The following is a 10610-nucleotide window of genomic DNA, read 5'->3' as shown; positions in this document are numbered from 1 at the left end:
AGAGAGAGAGAGAGAGAGAGAGAGAGAGAGAGAGAGAGAGAGAGAGAGAGAGAGAGAGAGAGAGAGAGAGAGAGAGAGAGACAGAGAGAGAGAGAGAGAGAGAGAGAGAGAGAGAGAGACAGAGAGAGAGAGAGAGAGAGAGAGAGAGAGAGACAGAGAGAGAGAGAGAGAGAGAGAGACAGAGAGAGAGAGAGAGAGAGAGAGAGAGAGACAGAGAGAGAGAGACAGGGAGGGAGAGAGAGAGAGACAGAGAGAGAGAGAGAGACAGAGAGAGAGAGAGAGAGAGAGAGAGAGAGACAGAGAGAGAGAGAGAGAGAGACAGAGAGAGACAGAGAGAGAGAGAGAGAGAGAGAGAGAGAGAGAGAGAGAGAGAGAGAGAAGGGGCGTTTCACAACCGGCTGTAGTTTAGTTGCAGCAGGGAGTAGCGCGTTATGGCGACGCGCCCGGTTCCGTGACACCGGACCAATCAGATTGCGCGAATCCGAAAGTTTACCTTTTATGGCTCGAGCCGGGCATCTAACCGGGAGATAAAAACCACGCGCCCACCGACTACCGGTTCACTTTGAGGCGCCGTCACACGCAGTTCGTGCGGGATTATATCATTTACCCTTGAAACACCCCCCTCCCAAAACCAAAAGGTAAGAATAACCTACATATCGCGACTATTTAATGGCGTTTGTTTTGACAACAGATACAAAGTAAACGCGTATCTGGTTGCATATTTTAATTCATTTTAATCTGGTTTGTTATTTAGTGGAGGACATGAACCACAAGGCTGTTTGTATGATTTTTATAGGGTAGACTAAGTTAACATGCTGTTTTTCAGTCATATGCATGGTTGATCAGGCTCACTAAATGTATTTACTAGGTTTGAAACATGTTGACTTTATAGTGGACATCCTGTTTAACTAATTGGGCGGATATGCAGGTGTGACTTGTTAGGTAATCAATAACCGGCTTAACCCCCATACAACAACCACCTACAGTAAATATCTATATTAGATTTATTTTATCATGGTGTTAAACTGTTTTATTTTACCAGCTGTTGGACCCCCCCCTCCCGGGGTAAAAGGGGGGTCTCAGGGAGTCTTTGTGTTGAGCTCTGCGGCTGTAGGTTCAGACCTAGTTTATCCTGCGCGTTAACATTAACGTTTAACAACCACTCCACACAAATAGTTTAATGTCTTAAGTTAAAACTAACTTTATTTATTGGCATGTGTAGTATTTTAAAGCCGTAGTTAATATAACCTGAGCGGTTATTCGGGAAACCGGTCCGGTCAGGACCTCGTCAGCAGTGACCAAGGCGTGGCCAGCAGGAAATGGCCTCTAAACCTGGCAGGTTTATTCACAACACTGGACTTGGCAGTTAACTAAATAATTATGTATTTGTTTTTAGTCCCCTCAGTAGTAAATCAGCTTTTGAATGGGAGTTATAGACTTAGGATTTCATATTGAGAAGGAGCGTTTTACATCTTATAAAGATGTTTATTTTCCATGTCATTAACGCACATTTTAAAGTCAGATTTCCACGGTCGTCTTGTGTGTTTGGGGAGTTTATAAAATGGCGGCCGGGGGGTTGAAATGCTACTTGGTTAAGAGGGGAGTGGTCACATCCGGGTTTTGGTTTAAAAAGAAGTTCCTATTCTCTGGTTGTGAACCGCCAAAAGGGCTGCTGAGAATCCCAAAACATGTCCTTATATGGTAATATCGAAAGAACGCAGCGCCACTCTCTCCTTTGTCTGGAGGGCGCAGTGCGGTTTCCACCTAGCGGTCAGAACGCGTCACTACAACCTGCCAGGAAGGCAGGACGTGTTGCGTCGTGTCGTCACAGGGCTCTATGCGGAAGTGTTTCTTAAGGGTGGCGCTGTGCGGAAGTGTTGAGGGTTACGCAGTTTTTTTTTTAACCTTCTTCTCAAACATCTGTCTTTGTAGCCTTTGTTTGTATTTTTTACATACGGTTTATTTATTTTTTTCAGTTCAAAATGGAAGATGAAATCGCCGCACTGGTTGTTGACAACGGATCCGGTATGTGCAAAGCCGGATTCGCCGGAGATGACGCGCCTCGGGCTGTCTTCCCCTCCATCGTGGGGCGTCCCAGGCATCAGGTGAGGAACGAGGGGTTTTTACCCGGAAATGGACCTGTTATTGCCAATGTTTAATGTAAACAAATCTCATATGATGGGCTTTGGGACATTTTGAACTGTAAAAATTACATATTGTTCTAGTTTGATTTGTCTGTTTAATATTAATTTTAGGCCTAGTGACTAGAATAGAGATGAACCATCCCATAGATCACATCCCTGAGAAGTGGCAACATACAACTAGCCTTATGCACTTCAATGCAGTCAGACTTACTATTGAGGACACTGCTAACTAGATATATATATATATATATATACTAACCCCATCCAATCTAGTAGTTGGTATGCTAGCCGTGTCCTAGCTAGCGTCTGTATATATTAACCCTGTCCTGTTTTCAGGGAGTGATGGTTGGGATGGGCCAGAAAGACAGCTACGTGGGAGACGAGGCTCAGAGCAAGAGGGGTATCCTGACTCTGAAGTACCCCATCGAGCACGGCATCGTCACCAACTGGGACGACATGGAGAAGATCTGGCATCACACCTTCTACAACGAGCTGAGAGTGGCTCCAGAGGAGCACCCCGTCCTGCTCACTGAGGCCCCCCTCAACCCCAAAGCCAACAGGGAGAAGATGACCCAGGTATGTGTCACTCACCTCTACGGTTCCTTCTGCTCTTCAGTTCTGCCTTGTCCTTCCTCACGCTCCTCTTCCTCTCCTCCAGGCCCTCTTCTGAAAGCTGATTTGTCTCATCTCTCTAGAAGCTCCAGGTCTTTCCTCCTCTCTGTGTTCTGCACCTTGCTGGCCTTAATGACTGTTATGGCGTGTAGAGCTAGTAACAGCACCTTAATGATGACTGTTATGGTGTGTAGAGCTAGTAACAGCACCTTAATGATGACTGTTATGGCGTGTAGAGCTAGTAACACCACTTTAATGATGACATTCATTCTAACAATAAGACGGCCCTCTGCTAGCTGAGTTACCATAGCAACACTAACGCTACAGGGGGTCTGTTTCGACCTACACGGCCCAGTGGGGATGACTGCTGTGTTTCTGAACGGGTTCTCCACTAACTTTACCCCTCGACTCACTAGCGCATGTTGTGCTTCTGTGACTTTCTCTCAAACCTTGGCACTCATCCCTCTCTCTACTGTAGTCCTCCAGCACCGTGACTCATCCCTCTCTACTGTAGTCCTCCAGCACCGTGACTCATCCCTCTCTGCTGTAGTCCTCCAGCACCATGACTCATCCCTCTCTACTGTAGTCCTCCAGCACCGTGACTCATCCCTCTCTGCTGTAGTCCTCCAGCACCATGACTCATCCCTCTCTAGATCAGCACTGTGACTCATCCCTCTCCTCTCTCGTCTCCAGATCATGTTTGAGACCTTCAACACCCCTGCCATGTACGTGGCCATCCAGGCCGTGTTGTCCCTGTACGCCTCTGGCCGTACCACCGGTATCGTCATGGACTCCGGTGACGGCGTGACCCACACAGTACCCATCTACGAGGGCTACGCCCTGCCCCACGCCATCCTGCGTCTGGATCTGGCCGGCCGTGACCTCACAGACTACCTGATGAAGATCCTGACGGAGCGCGGCTACAGCTTCACCACCACGGCCGAGAGGGAAATCGTACGAGACATCAAGGAGAAGCTGTGCTACGTGGCGCTGGACTTTGAGCAGGAGATGGGCACCGCTGCCTCCTCTTCCTCTCTGGAGAAGAGCTACGAGCTGCCTGACGGACAGGTCATCACCATCGGCAACGAGAGGTTCCGCTGCCCAGAGGCCCTCTTCCAGCCCTCCTTCCTCGGTGAGTTTCAACTAAACACTCAGAACAGTCCATCGAGGTCAGATGGGTTGTTGGAAGCAGCCTAGTGACGGCCATTTTGCCTCCTCTCTCTCTCCAGGTATGGAGTCTTGCGGTATCCACGAGACCACCTACAACTCCATCATGAAGTGTGACGTGGACATCCGTAAGGACCTGTACGCCAACACGGTGCTGTCCGGAGGAACCACCATGTACCCGGCATCGCTGACAGGATGCAGAAGGAGATCACCTCTCTGGCCCCCTCCACCATGAAGATCAAGGTTAGAATCACTACAGTAGACTGTCTGTCCAATTTTGAAGGCTACACAAGCACTACCAACTAGGACTAAATACCAGTCATCTAATCGGATGGCCTGGCAACACCAGTATACAGGTTCTCACTATTAGGCTTAGCTAACAGTCCCCTATAAAGATCACTAATACAGTTATTACATTAGTCTAACACTGTAAAAATCAACCGCTTCAGACCTCTAAACAGCAATACAATGCTTAACTTAGTATCCAGTAGACTGATCTGAAGTCCTGTCCCTTACCTTTAATTAACTCTCTGCTACCACCGTGTGGTCAGATGTTAGTACTGCAGTTAACCCATGTTAATTTAACCCCACCGTGTGGTCAGATGTTAGTACTGCAGTCTAACCATTGTTAATTTAACCTGCTCTCTGCTGCCACCGTGTGGTCAGATGTAAGTACTGAGTCCAACCCATGTTAATTTAACCCTCTCCTCTCCAGATCATCGCCCCCCCAGAGCGTAAATACTCCGTCTGGATCGGAGGCTCCATCTTGGCTTCTCTCTCCACCTTCCAACAGATGTGGATCAGCAAGCAAGAGTACGACGAGTCTGGTCCCTCCATCGTCCACCGTAAATGCTTCTAAACAGACTGTACCCATCCCAAACGACCGACCCAGCCACCCGACTACCACTTCAGCTCTGCCACCAGACACACCACCCAGAGGGAGAGAGGGGGCCGCGGAGTGAGCCCAAACCCAGCTTCTCAGTCTCATTGGCATGGCTTCTCTTATTTTGGCGCTTTTTTTTTTTTTGACTCAGGATCTGTGAAAAACAAAAATAAACACAAACTGGAACGGTGACCGAACGCGGATTTAAGGTTTTTAAGAGTAAGAAATAAATGTAAAAGGACCCCTGAGATTCTATCCTGCAGCTGAGGACTTTAACGACGTGTACATTCTGTTTCTTTTCCAGTCATTCCAGTTGTTTTGTTATCTTTTTCAGAACAGGTATTTGCCTCTGTGAAGGCTGCCGGCTTCCGGCTCTCTGCCACAGCGTTCTGTAACATGGGGCAGTATGGCTTGTATGTAAATTTATGTCACAATGTCTGGTTTTTTTTGTACTTGCAGCCTTAAGTCTTGGTCCTGTTAATTTTTGTTTTTGTTTATGCAAATGAACCCGACTGTGACCTCTGCTGGGGGGGGGGTCAGAGGTGATTAGGGTGCCAGAGGGACCAGTGGAGGGGGGGCCAACTTGTACACTGACTAAACTCCCAATAAAAGTGCACATGTGTTCTGACATCACTTCCTGTCTGAGACTCCCTTCCTGTACAGTTCACTGTTGTCTGGGTGGGGTGGCAGGAAGCTCCTGGTTACAGGATGAACCCGCTTGGACCAAGGGGGGTCTAGTGTGGGGTTCAGTCAAATCAACATCCTGGTGCTTTCCTATGGCACAGCGACAGAATGTGCTCATCTCTGAGCTACCTAAAGATACACACTAAGTCTGGATAATTGTCAGCTAGCACCCGTTAACGTCACTAGCAATTTATTTAACTAGGCAAGTCGGGTTGAACCAATTTTACAATGACAGCCTAGGAACGAACGGTGGGTTTTAAACTGCCTTGTTCAGGGGCTGTAATACTACACTGGCTCGGTGTGGGGATCATTGAATTTGTGGTGCGTTTCCATCCTGATCATCAGCTTCTTGGAGAGGAGAGAAATAACAGTTGTCAGCTCGATCTCAAATTAGCACCTCATCTCCAACTCCTAAGTTCGGCCGATTTGTAATTCTGGATTTAGTTTTCCACTCAAATCCAATTAATTTCAATACCTTTAAGGTTTGGAAGATGTGTAATTACCCTTCTAATTGTGACTAGGAGTACGGCATGTTCTGGACTGCTGCTCGTTCAATGGGAAGTTTCCAAATAAATACAAGCGATAGTTCTGCCAGGTAAGTGTACTTTGCGGGTAACATTAAATTAAGAAAGCATGTCTACCCACAGGGTTGGCTTGTTAAACCAATCATGGTAACCAGGGGTGGAATGTTGATTTAGCTGGGAGATTTAATGATGTGAAAAGTGCTTGTGCTTTTCAGAAGGGTTTGTCGAGCTGGAAGCTCACGATTAACCTGGAGACTCATGTTTTTACAGCTAAATACATGTGTCTGAAGGTGTCCAACTCCAACATGGTTCCGATGGTAGATATGAGACGGTCGGGTCACCTCCATCTCATACAGCCTGGGTACCAGTACCAAGGTTCAAGTCCTGAGTCTGTAGACGATATTTTATTGGCAAACAATTCTAAACCTGTTTTTGCTTTGTCACTGGGGTCGATTGATGAGGAAAAACCCATCTCTAACGTAACGTGGGTAAAATCAAGGGGTCTGAACTTCCATTAGACACTAAATAAAACGCATTTCTCTCTGTGCCTTTTCTGACCTTGAATTTAAGCATGAGAATAGCATGTTATTCACCCACTATTTGTTTGAGGTGGAGCTAGAATAAGTTATGTTCTTCATACTCTAACCTTGATTTAATTCCCTCATAATTCTACCACGTTACCGATCGAGGAAACCACGAGTAAAGGTTTAGCGAACCCTTCCGGTTCCAGACCGGAAAAGCATTTTTTAAATTTATCAATATATTTTATAGGCTTCCCGAAACGTTTTTTCGATCTAAATAATTACAAGATCAGAGTATTTTTAAATCTACCAGTTGGTTTTGAAACGGAGACGAATATTCATTGATGTCTTTCTGTCATCGATCTCTATATTGTGAATCCGTTCTCTTCTCTCTATTCTAGTGAGTCTGTGCACAAAATATATAATTAAAGGTACACCAGATTTAAAGGGATGGCTTCAACTAAATGTACTTGAAACACCCATTGAATGAAAACTCCACGAGGAAATCTGTTGGCCATCAAATTGATTCAGATCGGGAAAGAGCCGCACCTGCAGAGCGTGTTGCTGGACATAATACGGTCAACAGCCTAGTCTGAATACCAAACAGAAGTCCGCAGGAAATGCATTAATTCCTCTGTCGGGAGAGTTGCGCAAACCTGGATAGTACAATATTTGCCCATAATTCTCTAAAAATTGGTTGTTGATCATTGCTTAGACAGCCATAGATTGTCAAGCCGATTTAAATCAAAACTTGTAACTAGGCAATTGACAGTAAACCAGTGAGTGCGGACATTTTCGGGTCCTCCGTGGGAATCGAACACACAACCCCAGTGTTGCAAGAGCTATGAACCAACTGTGCCACGTCATCACAAACCGCTATGACGTCTCAATGTACTCAATGACTGAGTTCTTCTGTTGATTCTGACAATTAATCTGATTGGTTGTACAGTCGTCTCAAATAAAACTGTGAAGGACCTCGGCGTTAATCTGGACCCTGATCTCTCTTTTGACGAACATATCAAGACTGTTTCTAGGACAGCTTTTTTCCATCTACGTAACATTGCAAAAATCAGAAACTTTCTGTCCAAAAATGATGCAGAAAAATTAATCCATGCTTTTGTCACTTCTAGGTTAGACTACTGCAATGCTCTACTTTCCGGCTACCCGGATAAAGCACTAAATAAACTTCAGTTAGTGCTAAATATGGCTGCTAGAATCCTGACTAGAACCAAAAACTTTGATCATATTACTCCAGTGCTAGCCTCCCTACACTGGCTTCCTGTTAAGGCAAGGGCTGATTTCAAGGTTTTACTGCTAACCTACAAAGCATTACATGGGCTTGCTCCTACCTATCTCTCTGATTTGGTCCTGCCGTACATACCTACACGTACGCTACGGTCACAAGACGCAGGCCTCCTAATTGTCCCTAGAATTTCTAAGCAAACAGCTGGAGGCAGGGCTTTCTCCTATAGAGCTCCAGTTATATGGAACAGTCTGCCTACCCATGTCAGAGACGCAAACTCGGTCTCAACCTTTAAGTCTTTACTGAAGACTCATCTCTTCAGTGGGTCATATGATTGAGTGTAGTCTGGCCCAGGAGTGGGAAGGTGAACGGAAAGGCTCTGGAGCAACGAACCGCCCTTGCTGTCTCTGCCTGGCCGGTTCCCCTCTTTCCACTGGGATTTTCTGCCTCTAACCCTATTACAGGGGCTCTTTCATGCCGTCCCTAGGAGAGGTGCGTCACTTGAGTGGGTTGAGTCACTGACGTGATCTTCCTGTCTGGGTTGGCGCCCCCCTTGGGTTGTGCCGTGGCGGAGATCTTTGTGGGCTATATTCGACCTTGTCTCAGGATGGTAAGTTGGTGGTTGAAGATATCCCTCTAGTGGCGTGGGGGCTGTGCTTTGGCAAAGTGGGTGGGGTTATATCCTTCCTGTTTGGCCCTGTCCGGGGGTGTCCTCGTATGGGGCCACAGTGTCTCCTGACCCCTCCTGTCTCAGCCTCCAGTATTTATGCTGCAGTAGTTTATGTGTCAGGTCAGTCTGTTATATAGTTTCTCCTGTCCTATTCGGTGTCCTGTGAATCTAAGTGTGCGTTCTCTAATTCTCTCTTTCTCTCTCTCTCTCTCTCGGAGGACCTGCCCTAGGACCATGCCTCAGGACTACCTGACATGATGACTCCTTGCTGTCCCCAGTCCACCTGGCCGTGCTGCTGCTCCAGTTTCAACTGTCCTGCCTTATTATTATTGGACCATGCTGGTCATTTATGAACATTTGAACATCTTGGCCATGTTCTGTTATAATCTCCACCCGGCACAGCCAGAAGAGGACTGGCCACCCCACATAGCCTAGTTCCTCTCTAGGTTTCTTCCATTTCTAGGGAGTTTTTCCTAGCCTGCTTCTACACCTGCATTGCTTGCTGTTTGGGGTTTTAGGCTGGGTTTCTGTACAGCACTTTGAGACATCAGCTGATGTATGAAGGGCTATATAAATAAATTTGATTTGATTAATCTCCATGGTGATGAACAGTCAACAGGTACAAACCTTAGATGACCAGCCTACTGTACAATACACTAACGTACATGTACATTAAGTGGTTTGTAAGGAAGGTAAATTAATACTGCACATAAAATAAAGTGGTTGTTTTGCCCAAGTTATTTGATGAATAAAAATATTTAATTAGAGGCAACAACTCTTACAAATCCACCATTGAATCCTGCAAGATACTGTTCATAATTAAACTTAATATATTCTACATTTTTTTTTTGTTGCCAAAGCAGAGATGCTAAACATTTTCTTTCTTTCTCCTCTTTTCTTATAAATATATATATACAGACTATAACATATATATATATATATACACACACACTATAACATATAACATATATATATATATACAGACTATAACATATAACATATATATATATATACACACACTAACATATAACATATATATATATATATATACAGACTATAACATATAACATATATATATACACACTATAACATATAACATATATATATATATATATACAGACTATAACACTACTATATATCGAGATACTAGTAACGCTACAGATTTCACTACAGACTTATATATATATACACACACTATAACACTACTATATATCTTATATATACAGTGGGGCAAAAAAGTTTTAGTCAGCCACCAATTGTGCAAGTTCTCCCACTTAAAAAGATGAGAGAGGCCTGTAATGTTCACCATAGGTACACTTCAACTATGACAGACAAAATGAGAAGAAAACAAATCCAGAAAATCACATTGTAGGATTTTTAATGAATTTTATTTATTTATTTGCAAATTCTGGTGGAAAATGAGTATTTGGTGTACCGTTGCTATGGTTACACCTCTTGGGTGTTTTTTCTCTTCTTCTCCAGAACATGGGGTGTCCCTATCAGAACAGTTAGCAGGATGACACGAATGAGTTATTCCTTTAAAGTGCCAAGGACTGTCCTACATGCATGAATCTGTCTTAAAAGGCGAGTAGATGTCTGTATTTATGAACTATTGCTGTGGCTCTACGGTTTCCTTAATATGAAGGAGAAAAAAACAACTGAAAAAATGAGTGCAAAGCAATAAGATAACTGTGGCTAAATGCCAGAGGGGATTCAGTCATTAAGAAGAGTAACTGTGTATGAGACGAGACTGGAAAGTCAGTTGATTTCATGAACCAGCTCGGCTAATGAACTCACAGGAGAAATGTGATTGACTGAATATTTACACGACAGATGATACCCCACTCTTCCACCAAGGCACCTGCAAGTTCCTGAACATCTCTGTAGGGGGGGTGGGGGCCCTCACCCTCCGATCCAACAGGTCCCAGACGTGCTTTGAGATTGAGATCCAGGCTCTTCGCTGGCCATGGCAGGACACTGACATTCCTGTCCTACAGGAAATCACGCACAGAACGAGCAGTATGGCTAACACATGAGGAAGGAGGATGTCTTCCCTGTAACACACAGCGTTGAGATTGTCTGCAATGACAACAAGCTCAGTCTGATGATGCTGTGACACACCGCCCCAGACCATGACGGACCCTCCCCCTCCAAATCGATTC

The 10610-nt window shown here is 45.1% G+C and overlaps 1 protein-coding gene across 1 annotated transcript; it reads left to right on the top strand.

Annotated features, from left to right (window-relative positions):
* Positions 1-480: 480 nt before the first annotated feature.
* LOC112240903 (actin, cytoplasmic 1) lies at positions 481-5439 on the top strand. Its single transcript, XM_042314795.1, is given in 7 exon segments — positions 481-638; positions 1977-2105; positions 2481-2720; positions 3450-3888; positions 3986-4099; positions 4102-4166; positions 4639-5439. Coding segments are annotated over 6 exon segments (1125 nt in total). The 5' UTR covers positions 481-638; positions 1977-1982; the 3' UTR covers positions 4783-5439.
* The last annotated feature ends 5171 nt before the right edge of the window (positions 5440-10610 follow it).

Source organism: Oncorhynchus tshawytscha, unplaced genomic scaffold, assembly GCF_018296145.1.
Source record: "Oncorhynchus tshawytscha isolate Ot180627B unplaced genomic scaffold, Otsh_v2.0 Un_contig_4498_pilon_pilon, whole genome shotgun sequence".
NCBI classification, from domain to species: domain Eukaryota; kingdom Metazoa; phylum Chordata; class Actinopteri; order Salmoniformes; family Salmonidae; genus Oncorhynchus; species Oncorhynchus tshawytscha.
The sequence above is the reverse complement of the archived record's forward strand: the minus strand, read 5'-3'. Positions and strand labels throughout refer to the sequence as shown.